This window comes from Danio rerio, chromosome 8 (assembly GCF_052040795.2).
Source record: "Danio rerio strain M-AB ecotype USA chromosome 8, GRCz13ab, whole genome shotgun sequence".
Lineage (NCBI taxonomy): Eukaryota > Metazoa > Chordata > Actinopteri > Cypriniformes > Danionidae > Danio > Danio rerio.
This window is the reverse complement of record NC_141028.1, coordinates 17076382-17102688: the sequence shown is the minus strand read 5'-3', so window position 1 is coordinate 17102688 and position 26307 is coordinate 17076382. Positions and strand designations below refer to the sequence as shown.

The following is a 26307-nucleotide window of genomic DNA, read 5'->3' as shown; positions in this document are numbered from 1 at the left end:
CTTTTGCTAACAAAATGTGTCATTTTGACCAAGAGTTCTACTCTTTTGTTTAGTTTTACTTTTTTATTTGTTGTGATTTTATTTTAGTTAACTAAAATAATTTCTGAACGATAGTATAGTTTTAGTATTTATTTACTAAAATAACCATGGTGGGTTGATTCAAGAAAGAAACAAATAGGTGAGTCATTGAATCATTCACTTCACACTTCAGCATAGCCCCAACTATATTGCTCTACCATTCTGTTTGACTTGTTTTGAAATGGAGCAAAACAGAAACACTTTTCTAAAATGTAAGTTGCTTATTATTATTATTTACTTTTGTAGTAGTGTTGTTTTGAATTAACTTCCGTGTTGTCATGATGTACAAAATAGAGCATACGGTGATGTTTGGAGTATGAGTAGCTGGTATGATTTGTGAAGAGAGTTATTTTGTTGGCAGGAGTAGCCCTTGATTAAGCCTTTCTCTTATGGAAGGTGACAGTGTCTTTTGCTCACTACCTGGAGCCCATGCAGTCTATAAATACACACTCTTTCTCTCTCTCACTACAGCACCAATAACTGTAATGGTGTCCTCTCTGGGTGTTCTTTTAAATTATTGGACACATCTTGCCAAGATATGAAAAAAAAAAAAGACTCTGCTGCCTCATCCAATTTTATTAATAATTCAGTTCCTCCACATTTTTTGTGCTAATTTGTTTGTGTTGGAATGAACGTTTTAAAAAGAAGACATGCATCTTTTTGAAGTGTGTATAACTGCCCACACACGTTATGTCTTAAAGAAGAGAAACGTCTGGTGATGCGACCAATCATACTTGAGTTTTTGAAGGAGAAAGGGAGTAGAAATGCTGCCCTGTCATAAATAAGCAATTAAACTTAGAGAAGCTGGATCATATAGTAATTAAAGCCTACGCCAACATCATAAATCAATAGTGCGGTTTCACAGTCAGTTAGAGGGAGGATATCCAGATTCATGCACACACACACACACACACACACGCACACGCGCACACACACACACACACACACACACACACACACACACACACATCCAAACATGCATGTATTTATGCGCATCTGCTTTACCCAACACACACACTCAAAAGGCCATCATGAATCATTTCTTAATCATAATGAAACTCTTCAAACTGCTTGTTCGTAGGTGAACATTGTTGACTTTAAGTTACCAGGTGCTGTTTTTGCAGACCCTCAGGGCTCACAGAAGAAAAAGCATGTGCAGACAGTGTGTTGCAAACTCTAGACTGTGGGCTAATGCTTTTTTTAGCTTCCAGTATGAGCTGTCAAATTTAAGGGCAAAGGATTTTGTGCAGTTTGCTTTTTTCTGACTCATAAATGACTGAAATGTCACGTGTCAAGTAACTCATCATGCCAGAAGGCAAAAACCTAATGTAGTTTACATCAGTAAGACATAAAATGTATCACAGGTCTCTTATAAAAGGATTACAGTAGTAAAAAAAAAATGCTCAAAACTTAAATGAAAAAAACTTAAAAATAAATGAAATAAAATTCAAAATCTAGATTATTCCACCAAATATTGATTTCTTTTCTGAAGTTAAAATACCAGTGTACTTCAATGTAATGTAAAAGGTAAACATATCTGAACGCATGACTTTTTTGTTATTTTGACCAATTTCTACACTGTAAAACCCAAAAAGTGAAGGTAACTCAAACCATTTTAGATTTTTTTTTTATTTAATTAACTCATTATTTTCAACATGCAGTTCAAAACTCTTTTAAATGAGTAGAATTTACTTTCAGTCAATTTTCAGTTAACTACACTCATTTCAGTTGATAAAGTTGACTATTGGGCTTTATAGTGTACACTCAAAAAATGACTTGTTGCTTGTTCAAACTACTTCTTTTAATTGAGTTGAAACAACAAAATTCTTGTTTTATTTGGGGGACAAATTAATAGTTTTAGATCTAATAGACTTAAATCTTAAAAAACAATTAAGTTAACTCAATTGATATGTGTTGAGACAACATGAAAGAATGTGGAACCCAGCATTTTTACAGTGTACGCTTTAAACCCTAATAAGTTGAGACTACTTAAATGATTTGAGCAAAGTGATTCTCTCAGTTCGTTGGAGTAATCAGAAATCGACAACTCAATTAATTGAGTTGACCAAATGTAGTCTCTTCATTAAATTAACTTAAATTTTTAATTACAGATAACCTAAATGTTTAAGTATAACTTAAAATAGCCAACAAATTAAACGTTAACATTTTTCAACTTTTATATTCTTTACTTGCTTACTTACTCCCAGGGCTATTTATATCAAAGTTGATATTTACCCACACCATGTTGGTGTTTCGTAACATCTAATTTTATGATGGGTCGTTAGCCCAACACTCAACATCCAATCTGGAGGACCAAAACACACATATATATACTACAGACAATTTAGCTTACCTTGGTGCATGACTTTAGACTGTGAGAACTTGCAAACTCCACACAGAAATGCCAACTGACCCAGCCGGGGCTCAAACCAGCGACCTTCTTGCTGTGAGGTGACAGTGTTACTGACTGCGCCACTGTGTTGTCCCTGCGTGTATATCAATGCCCCTGCTTGGATATCTACTTACTAACTTTTCTCTTTCATCAGAAGGGTTCAGGTAATGCCTATATGCTGCTGCACTTCAGTAAAATTCAGCATTACAAGCAAAATGACCACTTTGTGTCATATGATATACATCAACCAATCCGTGCGGTTGTCAAGACAGAATTTCCATCGCAAATAATCATTTTAAACAAAGACATGGTGAATTGTTTAAAGAAATTAAAATATTAATGAAAAGATGTTTTTGCTGCCTACTGAGTATGTTAAACCCACCTGTTTAAGTTGTGATGGCAAAACTTGGTATTAAAAAAAAAAAACTATCATTTGAAAGAAATGTCATTAGTAGTTTGGAGAATAAAACAAAATTCTGTTTTATTCCAACACATAATTATATTTTATAAATCCAGAGAAATTGAGAAATTTGAATTTGTTACTTTTTAAATGACTGTATATAATTAAAACATGTTTTAATCTCATTATTAATGCAGTTAATTTTTTTTTTCTTAGCCTTCCACACGGAGGGATACATGAAGCCCTAACTGCATCATGAAGCACATGTCCATCTTAAAATGGCTAAGTCAGCTGGGTCTACCTCAATACTGCATTCTATTTGATGAAGAATATGACGGAGTGGAGGTAAAATCAGCACACACTGTGAGATTAGACACAAACACATGGACATGCACATTATACAGCATACTGCACTGCAGTATTTAAACTATGCAATTATTAAACAGTCATTTGAGCACGCCAGACATTTATGATCATGTCTTTATTAGAATCGTAATCAAGTACTGCACAGCTGTCAGTTAAAGTGAGTTTGGAAAAGCAGCAAACAACATTAAATCTAAACTCTCGAAAGCACTCTAAGATTGCGCTCAGATGGTCTCGGTGAATATAAACCAGCTGATCTGACATCTGTATTTCAGCCACGAGCTCTTGGCAGAAACTCCACCTGGCATGCAAGTGTGTACAGGAACAGCAGTAAACTGTAGATATCGAAAGTATTTTCGTGGCTTACAGATGCCAGTTTGCATGCATTTCTTTGACTATAGAGATAAACATCATCCCTTAGGCTTCTGACTAATAAAAAGCAACCTTCACACAAATAATGATAAACTTTATATTTCACACCACATTCACGCATACATATTATGAGTATATGGTTTTAAACAACAGCAGGCTTTCACTTACTGTACTTATTAATCCACTATCTTCATTTAAAATTATTAGAATAAAGAATAAAACTCTTATTTTGTTATATATTGTTATACAATTTGTTCTATATTGGTATAAAACTCGAATTTTGTTAAATAATTTCAGATGAATTAGATGGGCATTTATTTATGTTAATAGTACAGGGCTGAAAAATGCAACGCTTTGAGAATCATCTTTCTGCAGAGGATAGGTTTGTTTGACTGTGGCTGCATAGATGTAACCAGTCAGCAAGATTTCCCACTTGTGGTTAGGAAGAAATTAAAAATTTTAAGTCGTGAACAAACATGAAGTGAATTTCTGTAGTGGCATGTAGTGCATGCTTTATCACAGATGAGGTGGATGCAATGCAATATTTATCAAAATACACCGCTCTTTCAGGTTTATTCAAGCAGAAATTAAAATTCTGTTATTATTGCCCACTCTCATGCCGTCCCAATTCTGTTCCTTTGTGAATTTGTTCTGATTTTTTCTTCTCTTCCACATCAGGTTAGGGTGCACATTTACTAAAGGCAACACAACTCATTGCCATTAGAGTCAGCAGCACAACACACAAGCACCATGTTGCCTGTACTAAACATACACTCTAATCTGACATGGTGTCACCACAGCAGAATGAACCACCAACTTATCCAGCATATGTTTTACACAGTGGATGCCCTTCCAGCCGCAGCCCATCACTGGGAAACATCCATACGCTCTCATTCACAGACATACACTACTGACAATTCAGCTTACCCCATTTACCTATCCCACGTGTCTTTGGGCTTGTGAGGGAAACCAGAGCACCCGGAGGAAACATGCAAACTCCACACAGAAATTCCACTGACCCAGCCGAGGCTTGAATCAGCGACCTAGTTGCTGTGGGGCGATTGTGCTACCCACTGCGCCACCATGATGCCCCCATTTCAATACAATCAATTGATATTATAAATATATATCATTATTATATTTGTTTTTTACAATTTACAAATACATATTTATTCATATGTGATCATATCTTTAAAATGTGGAAATATAAAATAAATTGTAATAAAATGTAAAATGCTAAATAAAAACATTGTACTTTCAAGATTGCAAGGCTTTCTCCAAGATAGGCTCATTCTGAAAGTGTAGCCATATATACATTTCTGGAGATTGTGAATTATGTAGCCAGAAGTACGTATGGCTGCATTTCATTTTTTTTAAAGAGCCCATATTATGGGTTTTTGAAAATTCCCCTCCATGTAGTGTGTAACACAGCTCTAAGTGAAGTGAAGTATCCAGCTAAGGCTTAAATCTGTTAGTGTACAGTGTTTAAAACTGTTGATTCATCTATAAAAGAGTCGACTCATAGTGCTTTAAACGAGTCGTCTTGATACCGATTCATTAGGTGTTTCGCCATGACGTACGAATGAAACTAAGTTATTCACGTGCACGCGCAAACCCGGGAGATTTCAAACCTGAGGCCCCGCCCTCTGACGCAGAAACCCAGACACACACACACACACACAAACATGCCGGTCGATTGAAGTCACACTGCAGATGGATATATTGAGTCTCTACCCAAAGATGAAACCTCAGCATTATAGCCAAGCAGTTGGAAACTACTGGAAACTTCTGCAAACTACATGCTACAAAGAATGGCGTTTGTTAAAGGAAGGATAAGTAAAGAGTAACTTACTGATGGACGTCAGGATGGATTTCTTTCTCCATTTCTCAAGTGCAAGTACGTGCGATTAAAGTTGCCTCGTTGACTCTAGCTTGGAAATGTATTTAGTTGTGATTTGTTACTTGTAACCGCGTGTACTGTATGAGGTTAACTCGCTTTATTCTCATATCGGGTGCAAAGCCACGTTTAAAACGCGACGCGCGCTACGGAGCTCCGTGGAGGAGGAGTAGTGTGTGTGTCTGTGTGTGCGTGTGTGTGCATGTGTGCGCGCGCTGTCGTCCAGAGGTGTGTGTGTGTGTGTGTGTGTGTGTGTGTGTGTGCGCGCGCGCGCGTTGTCGTCCGGAGCTGGGTTAAGTGTGTATGTGTGTGTGTGTGTGTGTGTGTGTGTGTGTGTGTGTGTGTGTGTGTGTGTGTGTGTGTGTGTGTGCGCGTGTGTGTGTGTCTGTGAAAAGAGCAGAGTGAGAAGCTAGGAGATCTCCTCAACTGTTTTTGGAGTTTTTGCTCAATAAAATAGTCAGTCGTCTGTATTTTCAAGTCCATAGTCTGTATTTACATTGACCCACTGGCAGCTAAAATCCACGCCTACACTATCGAGCGTGTATGAACTGTGATTACTTTTATATTGCTGATTAGCTGTTGGACATTTCACTCTCTCACTGAAGGCAGTCGACCAATCGCAACAGACTGTCATTGGTCCAATCAGCACAGATTAGCTTCGCGCTAAGGAGGGGTTTGGGAACAAATGAGTCACTGGACGATTCATACGGGAGTCGCTGGGATAATTAGGTAAAAATAAATGCAGATTATAAGACCATGAAAGTGTTTTTTGACCTTGCATGCATATTAAACTGTTGTTGGAGACCCTTACAACCAAGATATGACCATATTTCATGTATAATATGGGCTCTTTAAATAAACGCTATGGGGCGGTGTGACGCCATTCCTTTTCACGCTTACCAGCTGATCGATTACCTCCATATGGCCGGCTTTCCTGCTGCTACCAGTTCGTCCAGTAGCTCGCCATGTACGTCAGTGGACTTGAGACGCAGAAAGGAGATGACCATGATTATGGGGTCAGGTGAGGAATGGCTTCAGAAAGCAGGAAAGATGAAAACAAAAGCCAAAGAATAAAATAAACAAGTAAATAACAGGGTGAAAATGTGGTAAAACATTGTAAAAATCAGATGAGGGCTATTCTTTTTCCGAATTGCTTTTTAAATTTGTCGGTTGGTTTTTTTTTTTTTTTTTTTTTTTTAAATACTATCAGTTAGGTTTAGGGAAGAAGGAGGGTGGGTCAGTCGATCAGTCAGTCAGTCAGTCATTCAGTTAGTCAAACAGTCAGTGGACAGCGGCCTCTGGTGGATTTACGAGAGAACAGCAGGCGCGAATAGCACTTGTGAGAGAAATGTGAGATCTTAAAAAGCACAGCGCCCTCTCCTGGATTCACGAAAACAAAAACTGCAAAAAAAAAAAAAAAAAAAAAACGTAGCTCCTGGGCTGTATTTGGCACTCTCCAGAAATGTATAAAGAGGTAGTTTTCAGAATGAGCCTGGGTTGGCTTTCTCACAATGCTGTTTTTCACATATCTGTCTGTGTCCCTGTAATGGTGTGTAATTTATAAAAAAATTATGAACACTGTAAACAATGTTTTTTTTGTGGCAACAAGCCATAAAATATAGAGAATAATATGAAAAAATGATAGACTTTTTATTTTGTCCATATGATGTATATCATTATATTGCACAGCCCTGTTGTGAATTACAATTTAACAACCATCCGAATTCACACCGTGTTCACCTGCCTTTAACTTTGATAAAATTAATAGTTCTATGAATCTTAGATGTCCTTTAGAACCATCAATGTCAATAATTAAATAAATAAACAAAAAATAATAATATTTCTTTATTTCCTTTATTTCCTTTATTTTTTACCCTCTTGTTAATGGTATAAATCACAGTTATGTACTGTCTGCACTCTCTTAGACCGGACTGCTGTTTTCAATGACCTACACTGCTTCAAAACAGATGAATATCAGCCTGTGCAGTGCCACAACAGTTTAAACACACCTTTCATATCCAACCATAATTAAACAAACCCAAAGCAGCTATTCCTCTTCAGGATAAGCATCTTTCAGGCAGGTGTGTTGGAACAGGGTAGAGCTAAACTCTGTATCACTGAGGATTGGCCTATGATTGCAAATCAAAGCATTATTTTCAGTTCCATTTTAGTGAAAATCTTTATAGTTTTACTTATCCATTCATTTTCTTCTCGGCTTAGTCCTTTTATTCATTAGGGGTCACCGCAGCGGAATGACCCGCCAACTTATCCAACATATGTTTTACGCAGCTGATGCCCTTCCAGCTGCATCCTATCACTGGGAAACACCCATAAACTTTCATTCACACAAATAACCTATGGACAACTTAGCTTACCTAATTCACCTATAGCGTATGTCTTTCAACTTGTGGGGGAAACCGGAGCACCCGGAAGAAACCCACGTGAACTCAGGGAGAACATGCAAACTCCACACCAAAACGCCAACTGTCCCAGCTGAGACTCCAACCAGCGACCACAGTGATACCCACCGAGCCACCTTTACAGTTTTATGTAAGATATAAATGTGGCTGTTTTGTTACACACACAATGAGCTCCAGGTGGCTCATTTTCAGTGCCCTATAAAGAAGTCTATTTGTTTTGAAGTTATTTATTGCACACTCAACATTTATAAGAGCAGGTTCAGTCACTGTCCTTTAAACAATTATCCACTTCACAATATAACCCGATCCCCATCTACTGCAAGAGTAAAAAATACTAGGAAAAGACACAAGGATGAAATGAACAGAGTGATTAGAAACAATAGCATGACTGACACTAAGACAAATACATAGCCATTATAGGCTTACCAATTACACTGGGTAATGCACATAAATGCTGAATCGTATTTCACTGATTCCATTTTGCTAATGGAGTGTTTGGTCAAATCAGGATGAAGAACAGCTGCAATAAAACAACTATTACGTATACATTACCACCTAAAACGGTAATGAAGATGTTTTCCACTTATTTTCTAACTGGTTTGAGTGACTATTACTTTGACTCAAACACAAACATATGTAAATATCAAAAGCAGTCATGCACACATAAACCATGGAAAATATTTTGGTACAGAAATTCTGTAATCGCTCAGACAGGTCAAATTCAGGATTTTACATATTACACACACACAAATAAACGTATACAGCTATCTTTATGAGGATTTTTCAAAGACGTCAGCATTTTTACACTTTCAAAATACTTTTCTGTGTGATTTATTAGCCGTTTGACTCATGTGGACCAAAAAATATCCTCAGAGTATGGAGTCAAATCAGTTTTTTTAAAAAAAAATATTTTTTTTAATTCATATATCCACAACACAAAATTCACATTTACAAAATTCAAGTCGTAAGTTCAAAACACAATTCGTAAATACACAAACCCAATTTGTAAATTTAAACAAGATTAAAAAAAAATATGCAAAACTAATTAGTAAGTTTTAAACACGATTCAAAAATATGCAAATCTAATTCGTAGGTTTAAAACACGATTCAAAAATATGCAAATCTAATTCATTAGTTTAAAGAACGATTTAAAAATATGAAAATCTTATTTGTAAATTCAAAACACTATTCAAAAATATGCAAATCTAATTCGTAAGTTTAAAGCATGATTAAAAAATAAACAAATACAATTCGTAAATTCAAAACATGATACAAAAGTAAGCAAGTCGAATTCGTAAGTTCAAAACACTATTCAAAAATATACAAATCTAATTTGTAAGTTCAAAGAACAATTCAAAAATAAGTAAATCTTAATTGTAAATTCAAAACACTTTAAAATATGCAAATCTAAATCGTAAATTCAAAACACTATTCAAAAATACACAAATCTAATTTGTAAGTTCAAGGAACGATTCAGAAACATGCAAATCTTATTTGTAAGTTTAAAACACGATTAAAAATATACAAATCTAATTGGTAAGTTCAAAACATGATTAAAGAAATATAATTATAAAAATATAACACAGATATAAGTTTGTAAATTTAAAACTTGATTCAAAAATACACAAATCCTAATGATTTGGCAAAATATTTTTGATTTTTAACTTTGAATTCACGAATTGCATGTTTACAATATTATGAATTAGAATTTGCAAATACAAATTGTGCTATGAATGTATGAATTTTATTTTGTAAATGTGTTATTTTTGAGACTGATCTGGCTCCATACCATAGAGGTATTGCTTACTTGTGGTCTCTAATGTAAGGTAAAACATTTAAACACACACTTATACCCTTACAATTGAAAAAGAGTTTAAGAATTTAAAAACATTCTCAGTTAACTTCCAAATAATAATCCAAATTAAATATCATAACAATGTGTAGTTTTATCATATGATACTATCACTGTACCACAGAATGTTTTTAAAAGGCATACGATAATGCTGACATTATGAGTTTTGCATGAATATCTGTGGGCACACACACACATACACTACACACACTCAAAGCACCCACCTCATAGGACATAAGATCGACAAATCTACTGCCAAAACAACAAAGTAGCTCATCTTTTACATCTCAAGCTCACTCAAAGCAAGGTGTCTGAATGGCTGCTTAGCACCATGTTTTTGAAGTCTCAGCATGAGAGATTGAAATGAGACCACACATGGTAAATAAAGATTTGGAAGGTGCAGAGACTTTGTCATGGCTTGTTAGATTCATCTGTGGGTTTTAGCTGTGGGATGAAGGCAGATGAACAATAGACCCTTACCGGCATATGTTATCCCTTCTTTTTCCACCTCCATGTCCCCCTTTCTCTCGCTCCCACACCCTTTGGCCTTGAGTTCTCCACAGACTTTCTTTGTGTCTGCTGTTCTGTCCATCACCATCTAGTCGCTTCGGGATGTTTATATTCTGTAATTAGAGAGTAAATGCAAAGATAAAAACATGTTCAAAAAAGTGTTCAGTAACACAGTAAAACGGTTGATACCTCAAGCTTCAAAAGGCCCATATGATATACTGTTATAGTGAGAATATGAAATAAAAAAGAAGCTTTAATAAGCAAATTAGTGCAATTGTTATTTATATTTCCACAAAAGCAAATAAATTATATTTAGTATAGTACAAGTATAGCAGTCTACTTACATAACATGCATAAATATATATTCTAACTTACAAAAGACTTATCGTCGATCCCAGTTGTAAGAGCAACAAATAATAACTTAACTTCTAGTTGATAATTTAAAAAAAAGTGTCAGAAGGTAGATTTTCTGATGAATCATTTGTTGAAAGCTATCACAATCATCACAATTACTGCATAAGACCTATTGGAACCTGCATGGACCCAAGACTCTCACAGAAATCAGTCAAGTTTGGTGAAGGACAAATCATGGTTTGGGGCCACATTCATTATTAACAAGAGATCTGCAGAGTGAATGGGAACATCAACAGCCTGCAGTATCAAGACATTTGGGTTCTGCCCTTTACATTACAAACCAAAGGAGTGGGTAAATTCTTCAGCAGGATTGCACTCCTTCTCATACTTCGGCCTCTACATTAAAGTTCCAGAAAGAAAAGAAGGTCAAGGTGCTCCAGGATTGGCCAGCCCAGTCACCAGATATGAACATCATTGAGCATGTCTGGTGTAAGATGAGGGAGGCGTTGAAGATGAATCCTAAGAATCTTGAACTCTGAGAGTCCTGCAAGAACACTTTCTTTGCCATTCCAGATGACTTTATTTGAGTTATTTGAATCATTGCAGAGATGTCTGGATGCAGTCCTTCAAGCTCATGGGAGTCATACACAATATTAATTTATTTTTCACTGCACCATGACTTTATATTCTATACTGTACATTATTGCTGTCAACTGACAAGAATTTTGTCTAAGCAAAGTCAGTCCTTACTGTCTAAATTCTTGCGTGGGTTTCCTCCAGGTGCTCGGGTTTCTCCTAATTGAATAAACTAAATTGGCCATAGTGTACGAATGTGTGTGTGTGTGTGTGTGTGTGTGTGTGTGTGTGTGTGTGTGTGTGTGTGTGTGTGTGTGTGTGTGTGTGTGTGTGTGTGTGTGTGTGAGAATGTAAAAGTGTATGGGTGTTTCCCAGTACTAGGTTATGGCTGGAAGGGAATCTGCTGTATAAAACATATGCTGTAATAGTTGGCAGTTCATTCCACTGTGGTGACCCCTGATAATCAGGGACTAAGCTGAAGGACAATAAATGAATGAATGAATGAATGAATTAATTAATTAATTAATTAATTAATGAATGAATGAATAACCCTTTAAGTTTCTCTCATTTCTCTCTTAGCATTACCTTTCTATAAATGACAGAGCACAAATAAATAAGTAAATAACATTTTATTTGACAAAACTGCTGTTTGTGTATATTTTAACAGCAAAACAACACAAGAAATGGAACAAATATTGCCACAGTTTTTTGGGGGGAAACATTAAAATTATTATTTTAGAGTGCAAAAATCTGAAAATCCTAGAGGTTTCTCTCTTTCCCAAAAGTAGCCTGTGAAAACAGAGACATGGCAGTGGGAAAATGTGCTTGTTGCTGATGTAGGAGATTTTGAGTAAAATCCATTGGATGAAACCAGTGGCGCGAACGAGATAAGACACAAAGAGAGCAATGTAGCATGCAGATGTTTCTCCAGCATTAGATCAACACATCTTCACCTCGCTGCACCACTTCAACACAACTGATTTCACACGTTCCCTCATAGTTATGCTTATAAATGCATAACTTAAAAAAAATGTTTAGGATTGAATAACTAAAGTCCTTTGAATAAAGAGAATGAAAAAAAAACTAATATTGCCAGACCATTCATATAAAAGTTTCATGTTTTTGTAATCTAAATATGAAATATGTTTTTACTCTATAATCCAATTAAAAATAAAACAATTAAATAAACTAATTTTATATTTAGGAGCACATTTAGCCATCGTTACTGATCGCAGCCAATACATTTTAACACCAGGTGGAAACAGGATCTCTATGCAAGAATACATTTTTATGGATGAGATTAACAGATTCTAGCATCCAGACACAAATTAAACTGCACACGGCATTCCGAAATTGGAATGCAGCCACAAAAATCTGGGTGAAGCAATTGTAGTTGCATTGGCAAAAATACGGGCAGCCCTAAATAACCCAATGCGCTGCGACGGTGCGTGTTTGTTACTGTTTATTTTGGAAGGAATGCTTTGGCATGTATGCTGTAAATGCTAAACAGCAGAAAATAGCGCACAACCTTCAATTAAATGTCTCTTGTTTTGTCCTGCCGGGAACAATGAAAGCAAAGATGCTGTTTAAAAAATAGCGGCATGTTTTTGTTGTGTCAGAAGCATTGTTGTGGAATGTTTCGTTGTGAAAGCCGCACAAGGCTGGACTTTGAGGAGTAGCGAGGAACAGGCCATAATGACACACTGCCAGCTTAAACCAAACACTTTTCTGAAGTTTGTTTATGTGGATTATAGTTAGCCATTAGTTCCAGCCTTGTCATCCTCACCACAAACTAAACCACTTTACCTTGTGTTTATGTGTCTCTTTAGGACTTGCTGCACCTCACAGAGATGGATCTGTTGGGTTTGGGGGTCCAAAGTCGTCTTCATCGAATCCATATTCTCTCTAGTATCCAAGTCCTGCGAGAACGTGAAACAAAACGAGGTTAGTCTTGCTTTTTCTGAATCTACTGTCAGACTACAGAGTTGATACTGTACATGCTTTAATTTATCGACTCAATAATGCTAATATATAAAGTGAAAATCCCTAACATTTTCATGAGACTTTTAGGGATCAGTATAAAATCAAACTCTGAGGCAAAGAAAACAAAATGTATTCATTTGCCTAATCTTATAGCATAAGAAGTGCTACAGACCTCACAAATCCAGCTCTGTCAGTTACTTTGTAAGCGATATAATGGAAAGAAGATTTCTAAATTCCTTCCTATTGTATTTTTCAGAACCTTTTTTGTATTAGTAGCCCTTGATGTAATGACTGTCTCATTACAAGACCTTCATAATTGTAAGAAAATTGTGAACTAAATTATTAAATGTAAAGAGCAAACCTAGAAAAAATAATCAACAGTCAGTATAGTGGATGTATATTGAAAAAAAACCCATAATGATTTATTATTATTATTATTATTATTGATTTACTTTTAATGCTCTACATGCAAGGGGACTTCTAATTTTGCTCAGGCCTTTCTGGTGAACTGTCTTGCCATTATAATCTAGATCTGATTTGTTTAAAATCAATGATCTTCACTGTCTGATTGAGATACTATATGAATCACATCGGACAAGAAGCACTCCAATAAATTACATTGTTCAGCACCATGTTTTTTAATTATGGAAATTTAATTCAATACAGTATTTCCAACGACGTTTCAGTGCTTGCCTTCTGCTCCTGAAGGTGCTTGCGTTTAAATGGTCTTTCAACTCATTTTACAATTTACAGTTTACAATTAATCATTTAGCAGACGCTTTTATCCAAAGCGACTTCCAAATGAGGACAAGGAAGCAATTTGCACAACTATAGAAGCAACAATGAATAAGTGCTGTAGGCAAGTATAAGAAGCAAAGCATTAGTAATATTTTTTTTCTTGTAATACAGTTAGCGGTGGAGCCAGAGACGCAATTACGGATTAGGAAGGAAAGTGGAGACTAAATAGTAAATAAAGAGTTTTTAGTCGTTTCTTGAAGACAACGAGTGACTCTGCCGTTCTGATGCAGTTAGGGAGTTCATTCCACCAACTGGGCAGCTTGAATGCGAGAGTTTGGGAAAGTGATTTCTTCCCTCTTTAACAAGGAACCACGAGGCGACGTTCATTCACAGAACGCAAGTTTCTGGAGGGCACATAAATCTGCAGAAGTGAGAGCAGATAAGAAGGAGCAAAGCCAGTAGTCGTTTTTTAAGCAAACATCAGGGCTTTGAATTTGATACGAGCAGCAACTGGCAGCCAGTGCAAACAAATGAGTAGCGGAGTGACATGTGCTCTTTTAGGTTCATTAAAGACCACTCGTGCTGCTGCGTTCTGGAGCAGCTGAAGAGGTTTAAGAGTTGCTGAAATAACAATGATATGTTCGAATGTTTTCTAGCCTCTTTAGAAAAAAAAGTACAAAATACACCTATAGACGAATTACCATGTTTGTAAACATTCAGAATGCACGTGCAGCAAGGTTGCAGAAAAAAACTGGGAGCACTAGCATTTACAGCAAGGGAATGACATCTGATGCGGTTCAGAGTTTGTTTATGTATTAGAAAGAAGTTATATTGATTACATATTATATATATTTATTTCATAATGCTTTCATCATAACAGCTTATCACCCAGTAATAAGCACAGTGATTCGGCAACATTAATGTTAAAGTGAGCGGCCTAGCCTACAATTAATTGTTCTGTGTGGTCATGTGCAAGAAATAATGTTCCATGATTACAAGATTCAAAACTTTGTTGTGCTAAAAACCGAGGTTCTGCCCAGCCAAAGACAAGAAAAAAAGACGGTACTATACGGCTTGGGTAATTAATCATCAACAAGCAAAACCACTGCATCCTGACAGCGAACTGCACCTGTAAGGTAGGTTATGTGAACTTACACTTTCACGTTTCATTCTTAGCATTCAGTGTTCGCAGTTTAATTAACCGTAACTTTTTTTGCTGAAATCATTGCTGCAATCAAAAGCGAGTGTATGATTCAGCATAACGTAAACGTACCTGATATGAAATGAGAACTGCAGAGTCGAGCATTTTTAACTAGGTCCTCACTCCATTCAGCTCCCTTTTAGCCAAAGTCGTCTGCGGTTGGCATTAAAAGCAGTGTGGTGTACGGTAAGTAAAGTTTTCTATTTCTATTCGAATTTGGCATCCTACTGCTCAACACAGCATGTTTGCTATTGCAACCAGTCTCTTTTTGCAACTTGAGTGATGTCATGTGTGACGTAGGTTGGTAATTCGTCTATAGCACATGTCTTTGGACTAAATTCAGCAATCTTCTTGCTGAGAGGCAACAACCACTGCGCCACTGTGTGGGCCTGAAAGGTTCACTTGAATCGACTTAAAAAAATAAGTCAGCAAGATTATTTATTTTTTTTTTTTACAATCTAGTCTTTTTGAAAAACAAAATGTGCAACAGAATCATTTAATTCCATTACTGAACCAGCCATTAAAATATCTCCTCAGAAACGACAGTGGTGTAAAAGCAGAAGCAGGAGCTTATCTTTTTGGGGATGTTTTCTCTAGCTGGGCTGAATCTGCTGTTCCTGCGCTCTCTCGGTCTGTGAAGTCCTGCTTGTACTGGACAGCATGTGACTGTGTCTGTCCAGGCGTAGAAGAGCTTCATTAATCACAGCAATCCTATAGTGTGGGAGAACACATCAGGACAAAGCTACAGGCACCGTATGCTATATAGGGGTCAAATCAACAGGGATTAGTTCACAGAAAGGAGCACTGAAGTGTAAGATGGATCTTCCAGTGGATTGTATTGTGTGTGTAATGGTAATGTCTATATTAGTTGTTGACATGACGTTGCATTTTCACTAATACACATGACAAAAAGTAATATAATTAGTGTTGTCATCATTTAAAATGCAGCAAATGGTTATTTCATTGTCTTACGTGGGCCTCTTGTTATAAAAATGGCTGTATTATTCATTTTTTTCTACATTTCCGAGGCAAATCTCAAAACTGTCCTATAGTGTGACTGTGTCAGTAAATTACAGCTCTCATAAATTAAAATGAAAGTCATAAAAACATTAATAAATACCTCAGGTAATTTAAGTAAAAGGCAATAGAGAAAACTGCTTCCTCTGGTGTGACACTATATGCTGTTTTTAAATTATGAAATTACACAGAAAACTGTAATAAGTTAAAGGACCCAATTCAAGATCATGTGACTGTGTTTTTAGGTTTTTATTTTTTGTTTTTTTTACTTATTTAACTTTTTAACATATGTGGAATCACAATAAAATCTGTATGTTGTCCTCTGATGTGACACTCCTATTTATTGAAAATGTCCAGCGATTTTAAATGTTATCAGTCGATTGAATGGGCATTATTAATGGTTATCAGCTGATAGATATGGGCCAGTAGGGACCTTCTGCACCCACTGGTAGGCTCAGGTGGCTGTTATCAACCATCCACATGGTTAATCAGCTATATGAGATATCAAATTTCTGCTCTTCTTGCGTAAATCTACCAGAAGCCGTTCCAATTGACCTGTCCTCCTCCTTCCCTAAACCCTGTTTTTAAAAAAACAGTCAAAAGCAAATTACTTGCTTGTTTGGCTTTTGTTTTACCTGCTTTCTGAGACTGTTCTTCGCCAGACTCAAACTCTGTCATCAGTGTCAACTTCACTCTATGTCACAAGTCAGCCAACATACACAGAGCCACTGGAGAAACTGGTGGTAACAGCCGAAAAGCCATCCATGTGGTGGTAAGCAGAATGAGCTTATGCTGATTATTTATATAATTTATTACATTTCCAATTAATTGTATTTTATTAATGTTTACCCCAACCCTAAACCCAACCATCACAGTAACGTAAAAACAGATCTGGATCTGGAGGCTTCTCTATTAATATAGCTGGTTAACCATGTGGATGGATGATAACAGCCTTCTGGGGCAACCAGTGGGTGCAGAAGGCCCATATTTATCAGCTGATAACCACTGATAATGCCCATTCAATCGACTTATAACATTTGAAGATGGGTGCAGTGTCCAACAAGTCCGACAAGTCATGAAGAAAAAAATATTGTTCATAATATCATACAAAACAAATAGCACTTTTTGAAGAAAAGCGTCCAACAACAAAGACAAATCATTCTCATACTATTTGTATATTATAATAAGACCTTTCTTAATTTTTTCTATTTCACATTGTAGGACATATTAAAGGTACATTTCAGTATTTTTTTTAAACAGTGAAAGAACTGATGAAGTTAGTGACCTCTTATATTTTCAAACTTAATACATTTTCAGTAAAGCCCAAACTATTCATACCCCTGGCAAATTCTAATACAATTTTTGGTTCAAATGTAAATAAATGCTGTAATATATAGTCAATTATATATATAAATGTATTAATTTATTGTCACTGTAAAACTATAACGCACTGATACTCGTGTATATATATATATATATATATATATATATATATATATATATATATATATATATATATATATATATATATATATATGTGTATATATATATATATATATATACAGTTGAAGTCAGAATTATTAGCCGTCTTGAATTATTAGCTCCCCTGTTTATTTTTTTCCCAAATTTCTGTTTAACTGAGAGAAGGATTTTCTTTAACACATTTCTAAACATAACAGTTTTAATAACTTATTTCTAATAACTGATATATTTTATCTTTGCCGTGATCACGGTAAATAATTTTCAAGACACTTCAAGACAGCTTAAAGTTACATTTAAAGGCTTAACTAGGTTAATTAGCTTAACTAGGCAGGTTAGGGTAATTAGGCAAGTTATTGTATAATGATGGTTTGTTCTGTAGACTATTGAAAAAGAATATCTTAAAAGGGTCAAATTTTTGACCTTATAATGGTTTTTAAAAAGATTAAAAAACTGCTTTTATTCTAGCTGAAAAAAAAAAACAAATAATACTTTCTCCAGTAGAAAAAATATTGTCAAAATTAAAATGTTAAAATTTCCTTGCTTTGTTAAACATAATTTGGCAAAAATTAAAAAAAATAAAAAATCAAAGGGGGCCTAATAATTCTGACTTTAACTGTGTATAATTTATTTTTATAATTTATTGTTTGTAAAAAAAAAAAAACTAAAACTTTTTTACTTCCTATTTGTCAACTACCCATATAAGTTTGACACACGCTCAGCATGGTGGAAAAGTTTTTATCTATGCTATCCTCAAGATCTTCCAAAAGCCTTCTCATAACCTTGAAAGCGATATGCATCTTAAATGATGGAGATTACGGTTCGTCAGAGAGCAGTCAGAAACATAAAAAACATTTACTGTCAACACTGACAGTGAGTCAAGAACTGACTTGCTTCCGTACACTCACACACAAAGACGTCCACCCTTCTGACTGTCCACACCATGCCGCTGCTATATCTGCAGATTAAACAGTGCTTTACTGACATACTTTTTTTTTATGAACACATGACTTGCATTACAGGTATTATGTGAGCAGATCCTATTAACCACATGTACGTCATTTATTTCTCAAATATCTTCTTGCACATCTGGGGCTTTAACCTGCAAGATATTATTTTCTGTAATAGTGTTTACAAACAACAAAGATTGGGAAGCAAAATGTCTTTTAATAAGTGACGCTTGTTTTCATAAGTCACTTATAAATATGAGAATCTGTGGGTTGAATTCTTTTGGAGCTTATTTACAAAATACAGTCACATATTAGGTCACATTATTTGCCTCATATCGTACGATGAAGAATGACTGAACACTCATACCATTTAGACTTCTATTTAAGCATTTTTTTCTGTGTGTTTTAGTTTACTTCTTTATTAGAACCTACCACACTAATAAAAATAGTTTTGCCTAAAATCTTTACACAAAGAAGAGACAGATTTATTAATCGAACTAGATAAACACTTAATTACTTAATTAAATATATGTTTATTTTAGTAATAATTGTTCTTTCTATAATTTTTTTGCATAATTTAATTTAAATTATTTAATTTCAAATAAATAAATAAATTATTTATTTTATTAGATTTTAAATTTTTTAAATTTTTTTATTGTATGCAATTTATATATTCTTAGCTATAACTTTTTCAAGTAAGATAAAAACAATAATACAATTTTCCATTATTTTAAGTTTATCTAAGCTCATATTAAACATACTATGTACGTGGGACTCTTGTTTTGAAAATGGGAAAGGTAGGAAGACTAAAAAAACTCAGGAGGCAGCCTTGCATGACCACAGAGTGTCCACAGCTTGTCAGAATGCAAGATGCTGGATAAATGGATTGTAAATGTATTCGGCACCACCCTGAAGGGGCCTAATCTTCATTTAAACAAATATTTTGTAAGTTTAATGTGTACATTGTGAAATTTGTCACGTACGTTTGTAATGAGGCAACAAACAAATGTAAACTGCTAACTATACGTTTTTGATGTAGGTTTGTGCATCATGACATATCACTTTGATCTAACTGTGGTTTTTCTTGAGTGCAAGGATGCCAACAAACTTTGTAAAAAAGAATCGGTTCACGTGGAAGTTAGCATTAACTCCTGACTGTGTTTTCACATGTGTCAGTGTTTGAAAAAAAACATCTCTAATTACATATTTGTCAATACCTTTTGTCAAATATAATTAGAATTTAGCCTATATTTCAACCAAAACACAACTCAGTTTACTCTGGTGGCATAAAAATAAGTCAGTTACTTCTAGCTAAAAATAAAACTCTCTACCACTTAGGTTGAAACGATTGTTAACAAGGCTCTACGACTCAAGTTGTTAAAATAATCTTTGACAAATTAAGTATGATTATTTTGTGTGTGTCAGAGCAGATAATAGCCCCTTTCACACAGTGATACCGGTAAATATCTGGAAAATTTCCGGAACGACTTTACCGGTATATTCAAAAAAGCGCTGTTCACACAGGCGAGGACGTTACGGAAATTTTCCGGAAAAGAGCATTCACACATCCATTCCAAAATACCGGTAAATTCTGACATCATTAACTAGAAATGAGCTTTAAACGGCTGCGCTTGTATTTGTAAACATTTGACTAAATTACAAACTCTGTGGATGATCAATATTGTGAACAACTTTCGCAGGATCACTTTCGCATGTCGAGATGTTCATAATATGTGCGTGTGCAGGCGCTCACAGGCTGTTTCACAGTCACACACAAAGCTTGAAGGTAAACAAACAACGGCTTATCATAAGCATCTCATCGATGATTATTTACACAGTTGGCATTAAGAAGAACATATAAGCGTGATCTGACTAACTTCTAGCAGCTAAATGTGTCTGGAAAAATATTCAAAGGCTTTTATTCTCACAAACCGCACGGACGTAAATGCGTCTGACTGTTGTGATTGGCTAAAGCAGACGTCTCACGTCAGCCGTGCACGCGCTTATTACGGCAATCTTCCTTTTGCATTCACACAGCGCAGCATTCCGGCAAATTGCCGGTAATGTTACAACTTCTCTTTCCGGAAAATAGCCAGGACGAATTTACCGGTATTTTCAAAAAGGACCTGTTCACACATACAACCTTTCTGTAAAGGTCTGTATGTGTGAAAGGGGCTAGTGACTAACTGCAAAACATTAATATTCACAACTTTCCATTCCAGGGGAAATTCTGGGGTTGTAAATGAACATATGCAACCGTTCCTGTAGATTTTTTACACTTATCTAAACCAAAAACCTATTCAATTCAATTCATGTTTATTTATATAGAGCTATAACATAGAACTGTTAGCAACTGAAACTGTCAGTCCAGTTTTCAGAGTTGAAGTTCAGTTTAGTTCAGTTCAGTGTAGTTTAATTTCACTGCTGAAAGTCCAAACACTGAAGAGCAAATGCATCAATGCGCAGCTCCTCAAGTCTAAAACTACTGTGTAGATATCAGAGAATACGGTAATATTAACCTATTAAATCAATGCATTCTATCATCTTTAAACTCCAAGTTTTTTTTCTGAACAAGATGGATAAGATATAAGAAATAAGATAGATGAAATTCTATTCTTGAAAATAAATAAAAAATTAATAAAAATCTCCTAATCAACCAGCACACATGCACACAAACATAAAAGAAAATTACTTATTGTAAGACTGGTCACATATTTTGGACTTGTTTTTTCATACCAATTAGGTTTTCTTTTTTATTAAAATGTGGCAAAGCTGCCACCACTATTCTTCAATCAAACAGACACACAGATATGTGTCTATGTAGGAGGAGCAGACACACTCTTCTGTGTGCAGGAGCTGCCAGGTGATTATAACCTCTTTCTCCTGTCCCACAATCCCGGCAGTCAGCATTGCTGTGGGGACAACCCTCCGCTGTGTGTAATTAAGTCCTTAAAAAGCATGTCAAGACACACACACATACAAACAGTGGGCTGACAGGCTGAGGCTCGTTTCCCAGGCATAACATACTACCTCGGCTACATTGCTATAGAGACTGACACTTTCAGAATGGGCCGTTGAATTAAACGTCTTGGATCAGCAACCTTGCGAATAAAATGGTTGGCATGTTTTGTAAGCAGTATTGAAATAATGTATGGCTTGGATTACATTTCAAAACAAGGAGTTTATAATGCAAACTTGAAAAAAAGGTTGCAAAATAAGCAAAAGTAAAGTTAAAGTACACTCAATGTAGACTTTAAGTAGACTGAAAACTTACAGTAGTGTCCTGGCAGTAAGTTCAAAGTAGAAATGTTTCGGCTGTTTGAGGACTCAATAGGTGGTCTGATTAAGCCAGTTTCAACACCTTTAACAGCCTCTTCTAGTAGGGCCTTCATTCAGCTCCTGCTGTCCTCATCTCCTGTATAAAAAATGCAAATGTTACAGTTGTATAGACCACCTGCTGAATCACTGTGAGAAACATCTTTCAAATGTTGTATTTTTAATATAAGCTGTTATATACGTCTTAGGCCCCGTTTACACTAATGCGTTTTCTTTTTAAAACGCATAAGTTTTGCTACAGTTACGCCATCCATCCACACTACCCTGGAGTTTGAGCGCCGAAAATGAAGCATTTTGGAAATGCTGAAGAGGTTTTCTTTTTTAAAACGCTGCTGCTCCGTCTCAGTGTGGATGGGGGAAAAACGGAGACATCTGAAAACGGACTGCAGACCTCAATATTAATCCTCAATATTAAGTAGCCTACACACACAGTTCAGTCCTGCATCCTCTCCTTGTAAGTTCAGACTTTGCAAGTTTGATATGGACTCCCGAGGACATGTCAGTAAATCTCCAAAGGGAACAATGTACTTTATAACCTTATTCACATCATCCTGGATACGTTGTTTCACTATCTTAACAGTAAAATGAAAACATGATAATGTCACCCTCCAGCTAATCAGAATCAAGAATTTCAACAAACTATACATATGTATATGTATGTGTATATATATATATATATATATATACACACACACATACACACACATACTCAGAAGAAAGAAAAAATGCACAGCTTTAAATCAATTTAAGAGCGAGTAAATGATGACTAATTTTTTTTAGTCATTTGGCTTCAGGCACTACCCTATTTTATTTGGTGCCTTTTGTGTAGTTGAAAAGTGTGTCAATGCATTAACACCCATGGATCTGCAGCATGGCCATGTTCAATGATGACAGGCTGCTCTTGTGCAGAACGGTTCGAGTATACTATTAAATGAAGCATGCTATTAAATGGGTGGTTGGCTCAATGCCTTCCCTGCTCTCAGCAGCAGATTGCAGATTCATCTAAAGGGATGCCACCCTATATAAAATTCCATACTTAAGCACTTCTGAGCTACAGTCAGCAGTACATCTTTCTAGGTGGGTTTCAAAATTGTGCAGTTTAATAATTGTATATTCTTGTAGACTAAGCATCTAAAAATATTTGGATTACAGAGTTGATATATGCTCAAATTAAAGCCCAATTATGCTGTTCTCTCATTAAGCACTTTGTGGGTGATTTGTAAAGCCTAATCCCACATACGAATTAGAAAAAGAAGAGTAATCGTAAACATTCTGACAGCCAGGGCAGAGCCTGTGAGGAACGTGAGAACAGTCAGATGAAAGCTCAGGGTGTCTCTTGGATGTATTCTAGGCGTTTCTTGGGTGTTTTGTGGGAAAATTCATCCCTGTCCTTGTGCTCACACTGGGTGTGAGAGCAGCGCTGGCATCAGCTTCCTCACCTCCCAGTGACATCCAGTTCAGTGCCAGCATCCTGTAAATGTAAACACTTTTCCCAGCCAGAACGAACAGCTGGGCCCCCTCTTAAAAAAAACTCTGTGTTTTGAAATTTAATACACGTCCAAAAATATATTTCATGACGGATGATGCAAGGGTTTAAAGTAGCCATTGCTGCCTGCCTGTGAAAAGCTTTTGGATACCTGCAGTAAGCTCTTTTGTCTACTAAACAAATGTGACCTGTAGAAATGTGACCTGTAGAAAGTGTCCATTACTCGTTTGAATGATGTTTAAATATATTCTGGAGGAGGGTTGTGCTGGAAATCTGCCAAGCTTGACAACAAGACTGTAGAACTAATGCCTGATTTCATTTATATGCAAAGACACATAATGCACTGACAGAAAAGTACACAGTATTTTTTTTTTCAATGCACACTCACAGTCTTACTGGAAATGATTCAGCAATGAATGCTAGTCACACTGAAAATAAAAAGATTATGTATGATCAAACCTACTCCACCTGTGACACAGCTTTCCTTGTTTGGTTGACATCACTAACCCTCTAATTTATCTTTCTAATCACCTGTCATATAGAAATAGCTTTTCTTACAGCCAGTTTTTAAAAACTAAAGTTCTTTATTAATGTAAATGAAGCAGATTGAATATTAAATTGGAGATTCAATATTAGAAAATGTGGCTACAATAAAGCGCCAAAAATGCCAAATTATTCAATTAAAAAGGCTGATATAAGGCATGTAACGTTTCAAGCACATCGGCTGTTCATCAGACAGTGTTTATCACAGTATGTTGCTCTCACAGGATCTCATTATCTCACAACAATAAAATAGAAAAATACTCATATATACTCATATACACAATTAAACATTAAAGAAATAGATCAATATCAAACTCCTCATTTAAACCTTTTGGAGACAAAGGCCCAATACCTCTTCCCCTTAGCCCTACTGCTGTGTCCCAATTCTCTTTAGCTTGAAGGCGTAGCGCTATAGGGGAAGGGCTAGATAGCCCTTCAAATGGAGATTTTTCAGCACCACACTCGAAACCAAGGGGTAAGAAAATTTCCCAGAAAACAGCAGCTATTACAGCAGCATGGCTGCACACGGAAGTCAGGAGATGCATAAAGTAGTATTTTTTGTTGTTATTATTATGAATTTTTACAACAAACAAACAAATGTTTTATTCCATTCATAAACGTATTCGTGTTTTACTTAAAAAAAAAAAAAAAAAATCTATAATCTCGCTATCTATAATCTCTAATTATAGCTCCTGTGTAGCAGTCCCACAAGATTCTGACACTGGATGACACTTGAATACCCTGTCAGAAAAGTCTTGTGGCTGGGAATAACCTTTTTACAGTGTCTGGTATAATGTTAATGTTGTTTTTGTGTTTACTTAGATGAAAATGGCCACTGTGTAAATGCATAGTACAGTTAGATCTAATTGCTACATTCTATCGTTATGATAACATGAAATATGCGTTCAGTGATTTATGGTATTTAAATATATAACACTGGATCTTTAACAAATTTTAATGAAAGAAAAAACAACTTGATAAACAACTACACAACTTTAAAAATTGAGTTTATGCTATTGAAGATCAGTCGCCATCGTCAATCTCATTTGAAGCAAAAGATCATGATGACAGATGGTGACGTGTGCATGTGTTGTAGTGGTGTTCCATTTCTTAGGGGTAAATTTTGAAGCCCTTCCTCTTTCACATTATGTTTCAAGGGCCAAGGGGAAGGGGTAGGGGTACAAAAATAGAATTGGGATTGAGCCAAAATATCTAGAGTGAAAATCCAGAAGGCTTCACGTTGTAACAGCAATTTATTTAGATCTCCCCCCAACATGGACACTTAACAACCACTATGTATTGTAAAGTGAAGACAGAATGTCTCATAAGTAAAAAATGTCGAATAGCGCATTGATGTTCAGAAATCCAAATTTTGAAAGGCCTATTCATCTTACCTACATAACATAAATGACATAGGAACCGCAACATATAGATTCCAGTGGCTGTCTTGCACAAAATAAGTTGACGTATTGTATGTGAAGTTGCATTGCTTCCCACAATTAAAATTACCATGTGGTATATTATTTAAAAAATGCAGAGCGGGTGTTAGATGATCGCTTACCAACATATTACGGACATTAGATGTTCTTTTGTGTAAAGAGGTGAATTTTCAAAACTTTCTTTGAGGGTGTACGTGTTTTAATGGCACTTTATTAATGTCTTTAGCCACAGACGAATATTTTATATAACAATTAACTAAGCTATCTCTTCACGAAACTATACGTTTTTGTGAAAAAATATGTGACATTATGTTGTCAGCATGTGTATTTGACAAAGAAAACAAAACAAGTGCCTTCTGTTCACAAAACAAAAAGATAATAAATTTTCCACTTATTCCAATATGTCATCTATTCTGCACACAGCCTATTTTTGAAGTCTTCTTCCTAGTAAAGATCATTTTACTTTCACTAGCCATATTTATCCAGCAGCCTGGAATAGAGTTACACTTACATAAGTAAGAATGCGGGACAATCAGCCACCAGTGGCCACTTAGTCCATCAATGTGTCCGTGCTTGTCCATGTGTAAATGGCAGCCAAACTCCCCCCGATGACAGCTAGACTGTAAACCGAGAGGTCAGATGTAGAGATGTTCATTTCTGAGCAGCAATTTACCGGTTCTGGAAAATGCCAGCTATGAGAGCCACATTTCTTTTGGTCAGATAAAGATGAAGTTGAGGAAAGTCATCGCTCACATATTAAAATTGGTTTATTAAACTTTTTAAATTATTCACCCAGGGCACACAATGAAATTATAAACACACAATTACCCACCTATTGGTTTTATGAAGCCTCTCAAAAGTGTATTTTAGGTAGTAGTGTTTATAGAAAGGGTTTTCTGTTGACAGTTGTATGATTAAGAA

At 35.7% G+C, this 26307-nt stretch overlaps 1 protein-coding gene and 1 long non-coding RNA gene across 2 annotated transcripts in view; both read left to right on the top strand.

Moving 5' to 3' along the window:
- bcar3 (BCAR3 adaptor protein, NSP family member) overlaps positions 1 to 26307 on the top strand; it is a 153889-nt gene that overhangs the window by 22094 nt on the left and 105488 nt on the right. Inside the window, exons 2-3 of the mRNA XM_087263752.1 lie at positions 3087 to 3215; positions 13044 to 13158. Of these exons, the coding sequence (XP_087119878.1) occupies positions 3126 to 3215; positions 13044 to 13158 (205 nt within the window). The 5' untranslated portion in view covers positions 3087 to 3125. The remainder of the gene's footprint in view (positions 1 to 3086; positions 3216 to 13043; positions 13159 to 26307) is intronic.
- Positions 14097 to 15616, top strand: LOC147835545 (uncharacterized). Its single transcript, XR_015497738.1, has 2 exons — positions 14097 to 15013; positions 15119 to 15616. It is a non-coding gene; the product is annotated as an uncharacterized LOC147835545 (long non-coding RNA).